This window comes from Poromitra crassiceps (genome assembly GCF_964638095.1).
Source record: "Poromitra crassiceps genome assembly, chromosome: 6".
Taxonomy (NCBI): domain Eukaryota; kingdom Metazoa; phylum Chordata; class Actinopteri; order Beryciformes; family Melamphaidae; genus Poromitra; species Poromitra crassiceps.
This window is the reverse complement of record NC_139627.1, coordinates 15,216,727-15,237,346: the sequence shown is the minus strand read 5'-3', so window position 1 is coordinate 15,237,346 and position 20,620 is coordinate 15,216,727. Positions and strand designations below refer to the sequence as shown.

Sequence of the window (20,620 nt, the reverse complement as noted above, 5' to 3'; positions counted from 1 at the left end):
AGAGATAGTACAGTATGGGTCATGGAAGATGTGGTTTTGGTCTCGTACTGTAACAAGCGCACCAATCAGGGAACGCAGATTCGATCATCAGTCTGACAACTGATAAGACTCATTGGGGACAGACAGCCAAATTTGGGGCTTTCTGGTGTAGAAGGGATGTCCGCTCCGAGACCTCCGCTTCCATGCGCCATGGTCATTGTTTACAGGCAGATTGACGCGGGAATGGATTTGGAGCTGATCAATCGGTACTTTTCATGGTGTGTTTTAGGTCCAGACAACATTTTGGCCGATCTCTACTGTGTCAACAGATAACTGCATAATGAGATGTTGTCGGACTGTAATCTGCAATGACGGGAACCGGAAGTCCTGGCGCGGATGTCCACTCTACACCAGAAAGCCAGAAATATTGCCCGTCTGTCTTATTAGGCGTCAGACTGGTAGACTTTGAGTGCCCAGATTGCAAAGCACACCTAAAAAAGCAATGAAGTAGAACGATGCGCAAAGGCCATCTAACCAGGAAGGAAGCAGACTTCGCTTCATCATCAGCGCCACCTATGACCCAACATGCCTCCTCTTCCAAACAGCCCAAGGCTGCCCAGGCAGCAAGTGGATCTGGTGTAAAAGAAAGGATGGGCTGCAAAATGCAGAGCAGCCAGCAGGAGGCTTAAAAGCAGAAGGGGGTGCGGCGTGCACCTGGGACACCAGGTGTCAGTGTTGAGCCCAGCCTATCAACAAAACACCAACTACTGTAAAGAGGGTGCCCACCGGGACCCCGATGAAGTGGTTGCCGGCGCTATACTGCCATTCACCAAGCAAGAGCCAATTACTGTTAGAGGGATTGTAATATAAACTCCTATGAGCTCACCTCAATCAAGCTTCTTCTTTTTTACCATAATCAATGCATTAACTCATGTTAATCAACCCTGTTAAAAAATGTTACCACTTCTTCCTTAGAAACATTGACATAAAGGACAATTCCAATGTGATATTTTATTATTATTATTATTATTATTATTATTATTATTACTTTACATTTCCCATTTCTTTAATGTTAATTGTGACAATTTGTACATGCCTGCGCCATGACTAAAGATATATTTAAGTAAGTGTTGCTGTATCTCTTGGGCTCATTCACTCTAATTCAGCTCCAGATGCCATAAAAAAAAAGTTTGATGTGACAGGAGGCGGGGCATCTTCCACTTCCTGCTTCTCTGAACCAATAACACATGTCCTCTGTAGTTACATTATGTTACGACCCACCTTCTGTCTGTCACAACCCACTCAAGCCAACAGATGAAACAAGACATTCTGCTCAGCTCAGCTGGCCCAGCTGTACTCCGTAAAAGAAAATGGAGCTATATAAAGTTCGATTTTACACAACTACTGCTTAAAATGTGCGCCACTTTTCTTTACCGGACGTACCTTAGTGTTAATTTTTATTTTATTTTATTTATAACATAACTAAGATATTGCAAATATCTCAACATGATGAAAGTGATCTGCAGTGGTGTAAAAATAGTAAGGGGAATGCAGGGAATTCCAATCACATTGGGGTTGTCCTTATGTGTGAGGAATACTCTAGCTCTGAATAACACCTCATCTAAAAGGTACTCTTCTCTCTTCTTGTCACCTTTCTGCACTGGCAGAACATCTTGGGATTGAGTTTATGGGTATGGATCACTCCTTCCTCCTCGTTTGCAGATGTAGGATGTCTAGTTAACCCATTGATACCTGATGCAGCAATTGTGTGTGTATCCCTTTAAGACCGCGGTCTTAAAGGGATACACACACAATTGCGGCATCAGGTATCAATGGGTTATAGAAGCTTCAGCCTGCCTCTATTAGCCAGTCTCCTTTTTGCCAAATGAAGGGATCATACAGCCTTGACAGACTACATGCAGCACAAACAATAATATGACATTTCATATCATATGTTTGCAATCAATAACACCTCAAATGTTTTTATGAAAGTTGTCGACTCTCAACCTAAAGTGTCACATGCCCCATTTTGTTAGAATTGCGATTGATTTGAGCACACCATTAAAGTGGCTGTACAATGATTATGCTGTATGTTCAGATCCCTTCAGTCTTCCCTCCCTGCATCTTCTGTTTGAACACGTGTTCAGCATGTAATGATAGACCAGCATCAGCATCTAACTCTTGCATTTCCTGCCATTTGTCTTCCCATTTCTAACTCCATCATGTATGTCTCCTTACCTTCCCTCTTCCTTCTATCTTTATCTTCTAAATTATTAATGCTATCTGAACCATTGACAACTGGTTCAGATAGCATTAAAATAGGTGTTTGGTGTAGCATCATTTGGCTGAATCCCTGGCACTGGATTAATATACTTCATTAATCAATTCATTAAAATTACTTTTGAGAGAAACAGGGTAGATTTACAGATCTCTTTGCAGTAGATCTCTTTCAAACTGACAAAAACATAAAAAGCATTCAGTTGTTTCAATTCCAAGTATTATGTCCTGTGAAAACATATTGTTTGTTACTGTTTTGATTATAAACCATTAATGTTTTCCTGAGTGTGATTTTAATGAATTAATTTGCTATAAACAGCACCTGCATTATTAGTGCAGTAGAATGGTTATAATGTATTTCAGGGAGCACATGCTATTGTCGTTTCCTCCATTATGATTGCTCAGGCTAACCTTGAACTAACACATTGATACATTATGATTGCTCAGGCTAACCTTGAACTAACACATTGATACAATATCATTGCTCAGGCTAACCCTGAACTAAAACATTGATACATTATCATTGCTCAGGCTAACCCTGAACTAACACATTGATACATTATGATTGCTCAGGCTAACCTTGAACTAACACATTGATACATTATCATTGCTCAGGCTAACCTTGAACTAACACATTGATACAATATCATTGCTCAGGCTAACCCTGAACTAAAACATTGATACATTATCATTGCTCAGGCTAACCCTGAACTAACACATTGATACATTATGATTGCTCAGGCTAACCTTGAACTAACACATTGATACATTATCATTGCTCAGGCTAACCTTGAACTAACACATTGATACATTATGATTGATCAGGCTAACCTTGAACTAACATGTTGATACATTATCATTGCTCAGGCTAACCCTGAACTAACACATTGACGCATTATCATTGCTCAGGCTAACCTTGAACGATCACATTGATACATTATGATTGTTCAGTCTAACCTTGAACTATCACATTGATACATTATCATTGCTCAGGCTAACCTTGAAATAACACATTGATACATTACGATTGCTCAGGCTAACCCTGAACTAACACATTGATACATTATCATTGCTCAGGCTAACCTTGAACTAACACATTGATACATTATGATTGCTCAGGCTAACCTTGAACTAACACATTGATACATTATGATTGCTCAGGCTAACATTGAACTATCACATTGATACATTATGATTGCTCAGGCTAACCTTGAACTAACACATTGATACATTATCATTGCTCAGGCTAACCTTGAACAAACACATTGATACATTATGATTGCTCATGCTAACCTTGAACTAACACATTGATACATCATCATTCCTCAGGCTAACCTTGAACTAACACATTGATACATCATCATTGCTCAGGCTAACCTTGAACTAACACATTGTACATCATCATTGCTCAGGCTAACCTTGAACTAACACATTGATACTCAGCAGAATTGTGTCCCAGCTCAGTGGATTAGATTTCCACCGCCTCAGTAACAGCTAATGAACACTAATACGATTATCCATTTTGGACTGTTGGTTGTTGTGAATGTAAAAACCTCCACCTTAAGTTGTTCTGATCATTTCGGGTGTATGGCTAGAATGACCCATGTGTGTGTGTGTTTGTGTGTGTGTGTGTGTGTGTGTGTTTGTGTGTGTGTGTGTGTGTGTGTGTGTGTGTGTGTGTGCATGCGTGCGCGCGCGCGTGTGTGTGTGTGTGTGTGTGTGTGCGCGTGCGTGCGTGCGTGCGAGAGAGTGCGTGTGTGTGAGCACGTGTTCGTGAGCTGCGTAATTGTTTTAAGAATGGGCTTTCCTCTTTTCCAGAAGCTGAGGAGCTGTATCAGAAACGTGTATTAACAATATCAGGAATCTGCATTGCACTCCTAGTGGTTGGAATCATGTGTGTGGTTGCCTACTGCAAAACAAAGTAATTCATGTCACATTCTTATACTAAACTGAAAGTTGAAATGACATTGTTACTTATTTTGTATTGTTGTCAATACATGAAAATATGATCATTCATCATCCATTACAACATTAAATCCATAATATCATTAGATCAAACATGATTTGGACCGTTGCTCTCAGATATTTTGAGCAGTTGCAAGCCAGGCAGTCTCACAATCCAGCTTCTTCCTCCACAAAATAGGAAGCAGAGGAAGAAGCTCCATGATCGTCTAAGGCAGAGCCTGAGAAATGAGAGGAGCAACATGGCAAGCTTGGCCAGCGGACCTCCGGTTTCCAACTCTAACCTTGAAAACTTTCAGCTTGTAAATGTAAGTTATTACTTCTTGATATCAATGAATTCAAAAGCATGTTAATCTCTACAATAATGTGCACTTGAGTACATTATCATTCATGGTTTCCTGCTCCTCTTTTCATAGCAATGCGTGCCTAATAATGCAACGACTATACAGCATGTCGCTGAGAAGGAGACGGAAACATCCTTCTCCACAAGCCAATACGCTTCGTCGGCACATCGATCCACGACAGTCACCGACATCTCTAGCCAAAGGTGAGGAAAGAGTCTACAGCCTTCAGTCTCTAAAAGTACTGTTAATGAGGTCTTTGTATGATGTCCCTATGACACAACTGTCAGAAGATACTGCCACCAGGCTCCGTACATTGTCTTAACCCCTTGTCTCCACGAACAATGAGTTACAGGAAGTAGCGGTTTCTTTAGTACACTGGGAGGGCAGAGAGTCTCAGGAGTCTCAGAGTCTCTACTCTGCTTATTTCCTGGTTCCCAAGAAAACCAGACATATGAGACTCATCTTGGATCTCAGACCCTCCGATGCGGCAGACACCATTTCGCATGCTTACAGTGAAAAGGATGCTGGAATTAGTCCAACTAGGCGATTGGTTCACCACAGTGGACATGAAGGATGCCTACTTTCACGTCCCAGTGGTGTTTAGAAACAGGAAATGCCTACGTTTCGCCTTCCAGGAAGTAGCCTACGAGTACAATCTGTACTACCATTTGGCTATGCCCTGGCCCAGCCTCACACCTTCGTAGTGTGTGGACACAAGGCGATCGAACATCTGCGCCGCCATGGGGAATATGGGACTTCTGTCTATCTGGACAACCTGATTCTCATGACCTGTTCCAACAAATGTGCCATCTCCCACACGGCACAGTACAATTGATGTGCCAGCTGACCAGATCAGGGGTTGCCATCAATTGGAAGAAGTGCGTTCCCATACTGAGCGAACAGGCGATGTATTTAGGAGTACAGCTGGACTCCACCAGCATGTCGGCCGGATCCCAGATACAGATGGCCACCATGTTGGAGGAGGCGGCTCATGGCTTTCATGACTCTGGCACACCTGGTGGTTCCACCGGGGCTCCACATGCAACACATTCTCAATGTGATGGCGTCCTATATTGCCGCTCTGTCATCATGCATGTCGGATGTTAACGAGCAGGGTACCCTTGTGCGTAAATAATGTACACGAACGGGTGGACCATTACACAAGCGTTTTCTGGGCCAGGTTCTGCGGGGGAACCTGGGCCAGGGTCTGAGTTTCCACAGGTTGCATTTAGACATTTTGGTAGGGGGTCTCCACTGGTTTGGTTTAGGCATTAGGTAGGGGGTCTTAAGGTTAGATATGGGGAAGGGGGGTTGGGGTTAGGCACTGGTAGCCACTTGGTTGGGGTTAGGGTTTGGATATGGTGGAGGGCCTAGGGTTAGGTCTCCAGCGCAAAGCTGGGGGTCTCCCTAACCCATAACAGGGAGAGCTCCATTCCTTTCACCCATCCTCTACCACTACCAGCTCCAGCAGAGTGGACCATCCTCTACCAGTACCAGCTCCAGCAGAGTGGACCATCCTCTACCACTACCAGCTCCAGCAGAGTGGACCATCCTCTACCAGTACCAGCTCCAGCAGAGTGGACCATCCTCTACCACTACCAGATCCAGCAGAGTGGACCATCCTCTACCAGTACCAGCTCCAGCAGAGTGGACCATCCTCTACCACTACCAGCTCCAGCAGAGTGGACCATCCTCTACCACTACCAGCTCCAGCAGAGTGGACCATCCTCTACCACTACCAGCTCCAGCAGAGTGGACCATCCTCTACCACTACCAGCTCCAGCAGAGTGGACCATCTTCTACCACTACCAGCTCCAGCAGAGTGGACCATCCTCTACCACTACCAGCTCCAGCAGAGTGGACCATCCTCTACCACTACCAGCTCCAGCAGAGTGGACCATCCTCTACCACTACCAGCTCCAGCAGAGTGGACCATCCTCTACCACTACCAGCTCCAGCAGAGTGGACCATCCTCTACCACTACCAGCTCCAGCAGAGTGGACCATCTTCTACCACTACCAGCTCCAGCAGAGTGGACCATCCTCTACCACTACCAGCTCCAGCAGAGTGGACCATCCTCTACCACTACCAGCTCCAGCAGAGTGGACCATCCTCTACCACTACCAGCTCCAGCAGAGTGGACCATCCTCTACCACTACCAGCTCCAGCAGAGTGGACCATCCTCTACCACTACCAGCTCCAGCAGAGTGGACCATCCTCTACCACTACCAGCTCCAGCAGAGTGGACCATCCTCTACCACTACGATCGATCAACTACAACTCCATCCCCTCATCAATCGCACTGTAAACAATGACCACGACACATGGAAGTGAAAGTCTTGGCCTGGACGTCCGCTCTGCACCGGAAACCCGGAAATATCAGCCACCTGTCTCAGTCTCATTAGTCATCAGACCAGATTGGGGTTACTGTGAATTCATTCAAAGTGATGTTATTTGATAGTTTTCATTATTAACGTGTATATTCACCCCCCCCCCCCCCTTAGATATGATCATTCATTGTCGGATTGTGGCACAGAAAATGTTTCACATGCACACAAATTGAGAGACAAGACGTATTTGTCTCATTGTCTACAAGCAAAGCCTGTCTTTGATCTGTTTCCATATCCCCCCTCTGTCTCTGCAGCTGTAATGGCTGGACCAACAGTGGACTGTCTGACAGTCAGTCCACCTTGGTGATGTCATTGGCAGACAATAGCCCGCATACCACGGTGAGCCAACGGGGTCGTCTGAATGCCATCAGTGGTGCCAGAGAACTGAGTGCCTGTGTCAAAAACGGCAGAGACACTCGCAACTCCTATGGAGACGTGCCGCACAGCGAGAGGTAGGGTGATACTTCAAGCCTTGCACACAATAAACATACAATTGTATTACAATATCAGTCAGGCCATTATTACAGTCGAAACCCTAGGCTCGCCACACGCAGCTTGGCCGCTACGTCACTGATGATGTCATAGGCATTGTGACATCATCAGTGATGTCATTAGAGGATTTTGGTCAATAATGATGTCACTGATGACATCACTGACGATGTCATAGACATTGTGACATCATAGTAGTAGGATAGGATAGTTATAGAATATTATTATGTTTAAAAAAAAATTGCACTGCTCCAAATGGCAGCAAGAGGTAACAGGAATCCTGTAATGATGTCAGCACAACCTCAGCTGATATGTGATACTTAAAGGTATCAAAAGGGTCGATTGAGGCAAAAATATCGGACACTGGGGAGTCACTCACTCACTGCTGTTAGGACACTTTAGAATGTTCTCTTAAAGGAACACTGCCCATTTTCAACCAGCTTTGTATCATTAGAACATCAGTAGTATATCACTCAATAACTGTCAAATTAAATGACAGACTTCAAAACCGTTTACAGTTTTCTGATATACTACTGATGTTCTAATGATACAAAGCTGGTTGAAAATGGGCGGAGTGTTCCTTTAAGTTTTGATGCGTTACTTCCCACCAGTGACCATGTGACCATATCTGACCACTGGGAAACAATCACACCCAGGTGTTGTTGAAGTAAGCGGTGCAGGTTTGCGCAGATGGAAACCTATTACTTCTCCCCTTCTCCGCTGCGCTCTCTCTGGCACACTGTGTGTGTGTGTGTGTGTGTGTGTGTGTGTGTGTGTGTGTGTGTGTGCGTGCATGCGTGTGTGCGTTTGGTTTCACACAGAGCCGTGGTGCATTCTGTCTATCTAACTACTACATAATTGCCGGCGTGCAGTGTTGGGGAGTAGTTGAACTACATTAGCTTGCTGGTAGTTCAACTACATTCACATTTGTGTAGTGAGACAAGTAGTTAAACTACTTTTTGGTAATTTGTGTAGTTTAATTACTGAAACTACAAGCTACAATTTTGGGCAATAAAATGGAAGGAATATATATATATTTATTTGTTTTATTTTACCATTACTGTTGAACCAGAACCCTTTGACAGCCCCTTTTTCTTTCGTCCTGACTGCTTTGAAGGCAGCATAGACCGTGAAGGCAGCCAGGATCCCAATAACGTTACTCTACTTCTTTACAAGAAACACAGCCTACGCTGCCTCTGATTGACTTGCCCTGATATTCTTACCCTAACCTTGACCAATCCTAGGCAAGTCTTTACTGTTCATTTGTCTGATAAAACAAAACCCCGAAGAACCCAGATTTGTTTACAGCAAAAATATAACATTGGATGCTATTGGGTGTCAACTATTGCAATCAACTCAATTGAGAGGCATTTTTTTGCTGGCATTGTGCTTTTTTGTAGGCTATTATATTTTATTTCATATATCACACGTACATTGTCAGTTTCATGTTTTTTTTTACAAAGTAGTTTGAACTACTTTTTCTGCGTAGCTTGTAGTTTCCGAAACTGCATTTCTCCCAGGGTAGCGTTGCTGTAGTTTCAATTACTTCCATGGTGAAGTAGTTGGTAGCTTCCTAAGCTATGCTTTCAAAGTAGCTTCCCCAACACTGCCGATGCGTGTATCTCTGTCCGTCCGTATGTCGGGAGTTGCAAGGCACACATTGCTCTGATCGCCTCCAAACTTTGCCGAAACACTATTCAGGGGTCGGGCATGAATCTGCCGCTGGAGCGGGACTGAGCGGGTGATCGGTGCCGCTCCAACTTTCGTTCCGGTACCGCTCTGGTCCCCGCTCACCGCTCAAGCCAAAATCCCCCCGCTCCGCTCCCCACTCGCTCCACGCTCCGCTCCACTCACATTACATGCTCTGATGTACACCACCTCTGGAACAGATGCGGTACGGCTGCAAACAGACCCACACTCATGTAATCTGTCAGACGTATGCGGGAACTGACAAAAATGGAACAGGTGCGTAATTTTTCTGTACCGCATATATCACTCATCAATTAACATGAGTGAGAGTCAATCCGGCATTTTTGCCGGATCTGCAACGCAGCCGTAATGCATCTGGTGTATATTGCCTTTTAGAGGGACCTGACAGAGTGCAGTGGAGAATTTCGTGAAATTCGGACACACGCATGGTCATAGCTCCACCTACTGGCAACATCAAAAAGACTATAAAAAAGTTTATTTCGAGAACCATTCATCTGATCAACTTGAAAATTGGGGAGTGCGCTGTCGGGAACCCGACGGAGTTTGGTGCCCAATCCCGGACACGTGCATAGTCATAGCGCCACCTACTGTCAACACAAAAATGCTGTTTATCTTGAGAACCATTCATCTGATCGACTTCAAACTTGGGGGGGCGCTGCTGGGGACCCAAGAAAGTGCAGTGCTGAATTTTGGCAGGAGTTTGGTCACATACCCCCAAAAAAGTTGAACCATGGCACATTGTCTCCAGTCTCCACCCTAGAAATGATGTGGTAGAGATACAGAATTCATTTGTGCCCATGTGATGCTTCTAGATTAAAGAACAAGACTTAATATTCAATGTAAAGAAAAAAAGACGTAGGAAAATCTAATCAAGGAACACTGAAGATCTTAAACAGATAAGTAAACATCTTTCAAATTGTGTAAAACGCATTTGTATTGTATTCGTAACTTACAGAGTGTGTGTGTGTGTGTGTGTGTGTGTGTGTGTGTGTGTGTGTGTGTGTGTGTGTGTGTGTGTGTGTGTGTGCGTTTCCTGTGGTTAGGATTGTGTCCGCTGTGTCCACCGCGACTCTGCTGTCTCCGACGCCTCTGGGCTCTCCTGCAACACCTGGATCTCCTCCCTCAGAGATGTCGGCCCCGCTGTCCAGCCTGGCCACCTCTGTCCCTTCCATGGCCGTCAGCCCCTCTGCTGAGGAGGAGCGCCCCCTACTCTTGGCCACCACATTTCAACCACACAAGCCCTCACGCCGAGACCACAACCAACACAAGAGGAACTCTGCCCACTACAACCATGGCCTTGAAGCCCACAGTCCCTTGCCCAAGAGGAAGGAGGACGACTACCAAATCACAGCTGACCATGACAATACAGTTGCTGTTCAGGTGGCCCCAGCTTCCCCTCCCAACCTACCAATAAACATGGCCAATACCAACAACAACAACAACAACAACAACAACAACAATGGCCACAGTGCCAAAAGACCAAAAGCCAATGGCCACATGGGACACAATGTGGAGTCAGATGGTGACAGCATGTTAGAGAGCGAAACAGAAGAGGCGGTGGGGGAGGATACACCCTTCCTGACAATAGATAAGCCTACAACCCTGTCGAACAGGTCGATGGACATCAGCAGGACTACGTATCCCAGCATCACCGCGCGACGACCTGCAAGCCAGGTCATTTAGCACCACCACCAAACGAGATCCAATTGCTGTTTAAGGTGAAAATAAATAGCGTAGAAATCTTTGTCACGAAAAAGAGTCACTATTAAAACTTTATTTTCTATAAATTATTTGACATGTAAAGAATTTTAAAGATAAACAGAAAAAAAAATATTTTAGTGATGTAGTGAAGAAAGACTTTTATAAACTAAAAAAAAATGTACAATGTGTTCAAGTCATGGGGGTAAAGTGCCATACACTAGTATGTAGCAATGGTTCACAGTGTTTCCGTGGAGAAAAATATCAACGGTGCCTTTTGGTTTGGTGTGCTTAAGGGAACTGCAACATGGCACACTGGCCCATGTATTCTTCACCTTCAAGTCACACTGAAATGGCATTTTGCTTCCTTAATGTGATGTATCTCCTGTTGGAACAGGCAGGAGGAATCAATCAAAAGTGTAAACCAATAGGATATCAGTTAGCGAGCAGAAGATTGTTTTATTGGAGGGGAGGGGACAGCGCAGTGTTGGCGTGTTACGCATCTGCAAGCCATGGATAGGTTGGATGTCAACGTTTGTCAACCAAAAATATGTTCTATGCATTAACATTATATCAGCAGATCAAAATTATATCAGTATATCAACATTTCTAGATACATGTAATGTTAACGTTAGAGCCTAGACCTCTAGCTGCTATTGAAATAGCATGCAGTAAAGTAAGGCTGATGTGGTCAGGGGTGGCGGATAGTAGCTCAAACACCTTAGACACCGCAGACCGCAGTTCATTTACCAACGTTTTCAAAGTCTACATTTCAACCATATGTCATATTTGTTATTTAACCCTAACCTTAACCAAGTTGTTTTAGTTCCCTAACCTTAACCAAGTTGTTTTAGTTCCCTAACCTTAACCAAGTTGTTTTAGTTGCCTAACCATAACCAAGTTGTTTTAGTTGCCTAACCTTAACCAAGTTGCTTTAGTTGCCTAACCATAACCAAGTTGTTTTATTTACGTGATGTTATCGAACCAACGCTGGAAAAGCAGACACTTTTCAAGACACTTTTTCTTGAAAAGCAAGACACTTTTTCAAATTGATGTTGGGAAACGCTCCTGTGGTTGGTGTACTTGTATTTTTGGTTGAGAAACGTTGAGATTCAACGTATCCGTGGTTAAATACAATAATGCATAAATAACATGCCGACATTTTATCCTGGCAACTCGGTTGGAGGGGAAGAGGGGTGGGATTGGTCTGTAATGCATTTTTAAAAAGTAATGAGATTTTAATATAATGGTAAACAAGATAAGAACGGAACATTCTTGTTATTTTTGTGGCACAAATTGCCAAATAGGTGTATGTTATGATAGATAGAATGAGCAAAAAAGTACATTTTTATTTTGCTATGACTAATCTTCCAGTTAACAATCCTACTGAGCTAAATAACAAATGAAGAATCTCCTAGCTGCCTGTAGCTGTCCTGCAGTTGGAAGTGCCACAGTTGACACAACAGTTTGATGAGTAAATCTCTTGTGTTCAAAGTGCATGTGCTGTTCTTCTTTAATGCTGTGATGGAATCCATGAGCTATGAGTCTATTTACTTTTCTCACCAGCTAAGCCCCTCCTCCACCCACAATGCTTTCACTGTTCTGTCACACGGCCCCGGTCTGTTTATGGACTGTTTAGTCTCTCCAGTACTCTTATGGAAATACTATTGAATAATTAAATTATTAAAGGAACACTCCGCCCATTTTCAACCAGCTTTGCATCATTAGAACATCAGTAGTATATCAGAATACTGTAGACGGTTTTGAAGTCTGTCATTTAATTTGACAGTTATTGAGTGTTAAAGTGTGGACCAGTGACATCACTGGTCCACACTAACTCAAATGAATAACTCATTAACTCAAATCAACTCTCAATAACTGTCAAACTATTCATCATTCATCTATTTTGACAGTTATTGAGAGTTGATTTGAGTTAATGAGTTATTCATTTGAGTTAGTGTGGACCAGTGATGTCACTGGTCCACACTTTAACACTCAATAACTGTCAAATTAAATGACAGACTTCAAAACCGTTTACAGTTTTCTGATATACTACTGATGTTCTAATGATACAAAGCTGGTTGAAAATGGGCGGAGTGTTCCTTTAATCAGTTCATTACCCCCATCTGTTAAGAGAGGTGAGAGATACTGTAAGAACATTTTTATTATTCACGAGACATTATAGATTTGGTTATACAGATGTGTAATTTGGTATCCTGCTGGTGAAATCATATTGTAACATCTTGTTAAATAGAACTAAAATGACAAAAATGTTAATTATTGAATGGAAGATTGAATATAATGGCTCATCTTGTCTTTCCTGAACACATCCAAGGGTTCCTAAGTAATGCATTGTGGGGATCAAAGATAAGACATAGATATAGGTGCAATAGGTAGCATCTTTCATTTGCTCAGCGGTGTCTCTGGTATGGTAACTGAATAATAATAATTTAAAAAAATCGTTAAAAAGTGAGCTTTTTAAAATATCCACATAATTGTGTTACAGTAAAACAACAGCTTTTTCCAAACTTCCACAATCTGTTCATCAAGTTACAGTATGTATGTGTAATATAAAACAACATTAAACTGCTTTCATGGTTGTTCCTCTATATCCCAGGGATATGTTAAAGCATGATGTTTGACATAAATTATTTGACACATGGCATACATCAGCTATATATATATATATATATAGAGAGAGAGAGAGAGAGAGATATCTATATACAGTATATATAGATATATACACACACACACACACACACACACACACAGTATACATATATGTGTACGTATGTGTATGTGTGTATATATATATATATACTGTATATATATATATATACCGTATATACAGTATATATACAGTCTATATATCTCTCTCTCTCTATATATATATTATACATACACACACACACACACACACACACACTTGTATGCTATGTTGCGTCTGCTGACTGCTGCCACACCTACAGCATCTACTGCACTGATTTTGGTGGCTTATTTAAGAGCTTTAAAGAGAGACAAGTGTGTCCACACACTGATAAAATCTCCAAGAACGACCAAGACTTTATTGCAACATTTGGACCAGCAGGGACTTGGTCATGAGGCACTTTGGCAGCTTCCCTTCAGTGTGCAGACAGCCTTCCTTATCCATCTGTAGCAAGTTGAATTGGATGTGTTGTGCACAGCATTCTCCTTTCCATATTCAAAGGCCTTCACACTTGCATCCACACTGTACGTTGATGCATGCTTTGCTGCTGCATACTTGCTGCTGTTATTGGCAAGAACCTCCTCCACCCCAGCCTCCAAACACCTCCACGCCAGCCTCCAAACACCTCCACCCCTCCAAACACCTCCACCCCAGCCTCCAAACACCTCCACCCCAGCCTCCAACCACCTCCACCCAGCCTCCAAACACCTCCACCCCAGCCTCCAACCTCCTCCACGCCAGCCTCCAAACACCTCCACCCCTCCAAACACCTCCACCCCAGCCTCCAACCTCCTCCACCCCAGCCTCCAACCTCCACCCCAGCCTCCAAACACCTCCACCCCTCCAAACACCTCCACGCCAGCCTCCAAACACCTCCACCCCTCCAAACACCTCCACCCCAGCCTCCAAACACCTCCACCCCAGCCTCCAACCACCTTCACCGCAGCCTCCAACCACCTCCACCCCAGCCTCCACCTGATGTGGCTGTGGCTCTGTTGATGCACGCTGGGGGTCTTTAATTCTAAATGAATCCTGATGGATGGGAGGATTACTGCAATCCTCCCTGCATCTTATGGAGCATCCACAAGAGTAGAAACGTAGCGCAGAGTGAAACAGTATTTGCCATCTCTATTTGCATAAATGGTTAAACTATGATGTGAGTCATTCCTGACAAACGTAAACTGTGTCCCACATGTTTTGATCAGATATGATCACAGTATTAAGAAACTAGATTACATATTTTGTCAATTACTGTATGCTTAACATACCCCATGATGCATTGCTTTTAAACCTCTGTGAGTCTAAAAATGATGTAAATACACCATGACAACCTTTAGTGCTTTAGTTTCTAATTAAATATCAAATGACTATTTTGTGGTTGAGTCTCACAATCTCTAATGTTTCTTTCTACTGATTATGGTTGAAAATAGAATTGGGGGCTCCGCTGAGTAAGTTGCTCTGCAACCATTAAAAAAAGAAAAGAAAATTTTTTCATAATCAGGCATTGACTTTGTTACCATACGTCTTCGAGGCAGGAGATCGTAGTCATGACGTCGGTCGTAGAGGACTTCTTTATGTAGAATACCATCATTCCCCACTTATTTTCAGTATTTATTAGGGTTTTACTTTATAGTGATAAATGTTTGCACCTCTAGGATGATATAGATCTAGGGGTAGGTAGGCAGTAGGGAAAGACTGACATTTCACATCCGGAGTGAAGGGTTGACACTTTTACATAGCTTTACATAGCATGGTATGTTCCGGAACCTTTTCCCTCCAGACTGACTTGGTATGTTCCGGAACCTTTTCCGTCCAGACTGACTTGGTATGTTCCGGAACGACTTGGTATGTTCCGGAACCTTTTCCCTCCAGACTGACTTGGTATGTTCCGGAACCTTTTCCCTCCAGACTGACTTGGTATGTTCCGGAACCTTTTCCCTCCAGACTGACTTGGTATGTTCCGGAACCTTTTCCCTCCAGACTGACTTGGTATGTTCCGGAACCTTTTCTCTCCAGACTGACTTGGTATGTTCCGGAACCTTTTCTCTCCAGACTGACTTGGTATGTTCCGGAACCTTTTCCCTCCAGACTGACTTGGTATGTTCCGGAACCTTTTCTCTCCAGACTGACTTGGTATGTTCCGGAACCTTTTCTCTCCAGACTGACTTGGTATGTTCCGGAACCTTTTCTCTCCAGACTGACTTGGTATGTTCCGGAACCTTTTCCCTCCAGACTGACTTGGTATGTTCCGGAACCTTTTCTCTCCAGACTGACTTGGTATGTTCCGGAACCTTTTCTCTCCAGACTGACTTGGTATGTTCCGGAACCTTTTCCCTCCAGACTGACTTGCAGGAGCACCGACCACTTGGTGTTCCACGACTTCATCATTTACTAATGAAGCCGCGGTTCTCATCCATAAAGCTGCCATTGCTGTAGTTTCCCTCCTGACTTTGCTGAGCAGAACCTGGACCTGTGGAACTGGTCTCTGCGTGGCTTTGCGGCGTATGGTGTGAACAAAGGCTTATGCAGAGACATTGTGACATCATCAGAGGTGTCGTAAATCACCGATGATGTCATAGACACTGTGGCATCACTGATGATGTCACAGCAAATTATGATGTCATAGACACTGACATCATCAGTGATGTCATAAATCCTTCCCTGTTGAGATTACAAATTGGACCGTCCATTCATACAGGAAGAGATGATGGCTGCTGCAAGAAACGGCAAGAGGGGACTGCTGGAGAAATGGCGGATCAATGAGAAGCCGGTGACGATCGACAAGTGGGACGGAGCTGCCGTAAAGAACTCTCTGGACGACGCTGCCAAGAAGGTCTTGTTGGAGAAGTTTGGCTATGTGGAGAACTTTGGGCTGGTTGACGGCCGTCTGTTGATCTGTACTGTGGCCTGTCTGTTTGCCATACTGGCTCTTGTGTGGGACTACCTCCACCCCTTTCCCGAATCCAGGCCCGTGCTGTCCTTCTGCGTCATCTCATACTTCATCATGATATCTATCTTGACTTTGTACATCTTATACAGAGAGAAGAATATCTTTCTGGTTGCCATCCAGAAGGACCTGGCCGGCATGGACCCTGAGCACACCTGGGAGCTCTCCTCCTCACTCAAACGCTTTGATGACCAGTACTCTCTGAGAGTCTCCTTCATGGACGGGACATCGAAGAGCTGGCGGGATACGGAGGTCACCCAGTCTGTGGCGGCTTTCTTTGATGAGAACGGCACGCTGGTGATGGACCAGTTTGAGAAGTGTGTCTCCAAACTCCACAACAAGCTGGCCTCTGAGAAGACAAACAACGTTAGGCCTCAAGGGGTTGGGGCGATGCACGATGGAATTGTCCGTCGACGACGTCGGGCACAGCTTATGCACAGCAAATAGCTTATGGGGCTATTTACACCGCAATTCAGAAAATGATTAGAATGTATTTTATAGGCTATTTTAAAATGTAAACATAACTAAAAGTTTGTAGAGCACAGGGCCTAACATTTATTTTTGCAAATAAATATGCTTCATGAAGGAATGACTCCAGGACAGCACTCCACTAAATTTGAAAGGCTATTTAAATTGTATTGCCTGCACAAACGTTTCGGGCCAGATGCCCTTCTTCAGTGTTCTTAGGCCATGTTCAGACTAGGAGGCCAAATCTGATTTGTGAACTTTAGTGACCTATTAATGACTTTATCCAGATTGGTTGTATGAGTCTGTGATTTGTGTCACTTGTCTCAAACCACATATGGAGGTAGTTTCCAATCTGCTTCAAATATCCTTTTGACTGATGCAGGGGCGGTTCTCGACCTTTTTTGGGTGGGCTTTAGCCCACCCAAAAATAGTCTCAGCCCACCCAAAAAATATATATATATATATATATTTTCTTCTCCAAATCCATGGTGGTCATTAGTAGCAGTTTCTGTTAAAATTATCTTTATTATTTATTTTTGCTTTAAAACTATTTTTTAATTTTCTGCTTAAAGTTCATGAAAAAAAGTGGCATTCTTGTTTTTCCCCACAATAATTTCATAATACCATTTGTAATGCCACAGTTGTAGTGCTGTTGTTCAAAATTAAAGTACATTTTCTCTGATTTATTGGTGTCTTTCTAGTCACACAATTTAATAGTCAGTGTTTCCCATACACTGATCTATTTGTGGTGGTACACCCTACATAGATTTTGACCCCCACAAATACTGCCACATATTAATTTCAACTAGTTGACTGCAAACTCCTGCTTTAGTGCTTACAGTATATTATTATCTTGTCGGAATATTATTCCAGCCAATAAGTTAGGAAGTTCCCTTTTGATTTAATTTTACTTTTGTTTTGCCTACAAAGCAAAATGTTACTTTACTTGAAACTCCCCTGAAGGGATTTTGGTATTATTTATGCAAGCATAATTCTACCATATAGTAACCTGTATGCAGAATATATATAAACAATTATTTTTTCATCGCTGTAAAACCACAGAAGGGTAAAGAAGATATTGATGTGTGTAGTTCTTCATAGATCTAGTCTCTTCATTTTGATCTCAAAGTGCGCCAGTTTGATCCATTTTTACTTGAAACTGTACAACATTTTCTTCCGGGGGGCATGCCCCCGGACCCCCCTAGGGGTTCAGTGGTCCATGACCTTTAGCTCTGATGCTAAAACCGCCCCTGGACTGATGTGACTTGAGTGCGGACGCGCAGATCCACCAAATCTGATTTGACCGTCACTCGCAACTCGCCATCAAATGCTTCTGTGCAGGAAAACCATGTCACCAACGTAAGTATTTACTGATGCCCACGTCGTTACCATAGCAACCCATGCAGATAGGCTGTTTAGGTCTGGACACACAGATCCGACTTGAAAATCAGATTTGTGGCAGTGCGGACACACTCCCAAATCAGATTTGGGAAACTAATCAAGATAATGATGATTAATGACTTTATCAGCAAATCGGATTTGCCTGTAATGTGAACATGGCCTTAATCATCTGATTCAGTCACAGGTGACGCTTATCAGTGATCAGGCTGACACAGCAGCAGCTCACAAAAAACCCACGACATCAACAACACTCAACAATAAATATGTAGGCTATGTATTTTTTACACTGCAAATTAGCTTATTTTCTTCTTCTACTTCCTTTTTAATATATATACATAATCACATTATTTTACAAGATTTTATTTGATCCATAAACCCAGAAAACAGGTATAGGACATATAGGGACAAATTTAATCCAGAACAATATCAAGAAAGTTACTAAAAGCAAGATAAACATATAACTCCTCATTGAGTCCCCTTGGCTCCATTGTGTCAAGGAAATGGATCCAGAAACATTTTTGTAGAATATCCCAGCAAACATTTTCACGCAGAACGACCATCTTCTGCATGTCAAACCAAACGTCGAGTCAGGGTCTAATTAAACGGAAATCCCAGCGACGTCAATCCTGTCCCTCTCCACATTGAAATATACCGCTCCAACAACGGGTATATTCAGCTATTCTGCTAAAATATGTGCACAGTGTGAATTTGGCAGCGTACATACTGGTAGTCCATATTTAACGATTTTCGGTACATCCAAAAAAAAACAAAAAAAAACATGCAGAATTTGAACCCAGACCGCCGGCATGATAACGCTCTAACTTATCGACTGTGCCATCGATTTTTGATATTTCAATAATGTACTTCGAACATAAAACGTTTACACTTTCCAATGTCAGCCACTGTTTAGCAAGCAATTGCCATGATTCCAACAATGAGGAGACAGGTAACATTACTTTATATCATGTACGTCGATAATATAACAGACTATTGTATATCTTGACGTGACATGTGCGTGACATGGTGTCCGAGCATGCCATGCACTCCATACAGTCTCCACAGAGGTAGGCGTGGGGCTCGCTGGACCCCAGGAACATGGCCTGGCCGGGCTCTAGGACCATGTGGTTGAGGAAGTAGATGGAGAAGCAGCCGATGTCGCCGGGGGTACTGGGAGTGGAGGCGGAGCAACAGGTCGCCAGCGCTGCTGGACGTGTCCTTCCCTGCCGCGGTGTCTTCGGTCACTCTCTTCACCAGCACGTTGAGCTGGTCTATGAACACCTTCTTCTCACAGTTCATCATCCGGGTGAAGCACTTCTTCATCGCCTGGCTCATACAGACAGTGTGTCCCACGCTGCACTGCAGCTCCTCTGCCGCCTCGTTCCCCACCAGAGCACGGAACTCTGGGACAGATTTAAGGAATGCCAGGTTCTCCTCCACCGGCCTGAAGCCACACAGGCCCTGGAAAGTGAGCGTGGAGACGAGCAGCCAATTCCCTGTTGGGGTGGGCCTGTATAGGACAGCACCTTGAAGAGGAAAGGCAGCTGACCCTGGAAGGTGTCTTTGACCTTGGAGCCCAGGCAGCTGGGGAAGTGGGCGATCCGTTGGCCGAGGGTGGTCTGGGCGATCCTGGTGTCTTTGATCTGGGCGTCACCTTTAGGGTGGGCACCCATCCAAAGCTCTGCATAGGGTTTGCTGTCTTCTATGACAGCCAGCGGGTCTCCACCAACCACCAGTCTGGCAACCTCACTGTCCAGCCCCACCTTTCCCCAGGCATAGTTCTGTATGGCACAGGTCAGCAGAAACACTCTTACTTCCTCCATGGCTGCAACATCCACATATCCCTCACTGCCTGTTGGTTCTTGTGATGTGATGTTAATTTCAGGCAGTTACAATTACATCAAGCTCCTATGGACAGAAAAATCACACCCAGGTGAGAAGTGGGGGTACGGTGGCGCAGTCGGTAGCGCTGTCGCCTCATAGCTAGAAGGTCCTGAGTTCGATTCTCGCCTGGGTTGTGTTCCCCCCCATATCTTCAGTGCCTACTGCCCAGGTGGGTTATCTCGTCGAAAGGGCCTTTCTGTGTGGAGTTTGCATGTTCTCCCCGTGCTCCCCAGGGGGTTCCTCCCTACATAACCCCCTCCCCCCCCCCCCCCTAAAAACATGCAGAAGATTGTCATCGTCATCCGACCAGTGACGACAACATCCGAAGTTGGTCCCCGGGCGCTGGAAAGAAAAAGCGACCACTGCT

At 43.9% G+C, this 20,620-nt stretch overlaps 1 protein-coding gene and 2 pseudogenes across 3 annotated transcripts in view; 2 read left to right on the top strand and 1 right to left on the bottom strand.

Moving 5' to 3' along the window:
• The window catches only part of nrg1 (neuregulin 1), a 47,875-nt gene extending 34,357 nt beyond the window's left edge, over positions 1–13,518 (top strand). The window contains exons 4-8 of the mRNA XM_083638435.1: positions 4,075–4,177; positions 4,400–4,526; positions 4,635–4,765; positions 7,207–7,404; positions 10,195–13,518. Coding sequence (XP_083494561.1) covers positions 4,075–4,177; positions 4,400–4,526; positions 4,635–4,765; positions 7,207–7,404; positions 10,195–10,834 — 1,199 coding nt within the window. The 3' untranslated portion in view covers positions 10,835–13,518. The remainder of the gene's footprint in view (positions 1–4,074; positions 4,178–4,399; positions 4,527–4,634; positions 4,766–7,206; positions 7,405–10,194) is intronic.
• A 2,745-nt stretch (positions 13,519–16,263) lies between these two features.
• Positions 16,264–16,950, top strand: LOC310777737 (signal peptidase complex subunit 2 pseudogene; annotated as a pseudogene). Its single transcript has one exon. The product of its transcript is annotated as a signal peptidase complex subunit 2 pseudogene (transcript).
• A 2,384-nt stretch (positions 16,951–19,334) lies between these two features.
• On the bottom strand, positions 19,335–20,198 carry LOC310777736 (mannose-6-phosphate isomerase pseudogene; annotated as a pseudogene). The gene has a single exon. The product of its transcript is annotated as a mannose-6-phosphate isomerase pseudogene (transcript).
• Between the last annotated feature and the right edge of the window lie 422 nt (positions 20,199–20,620).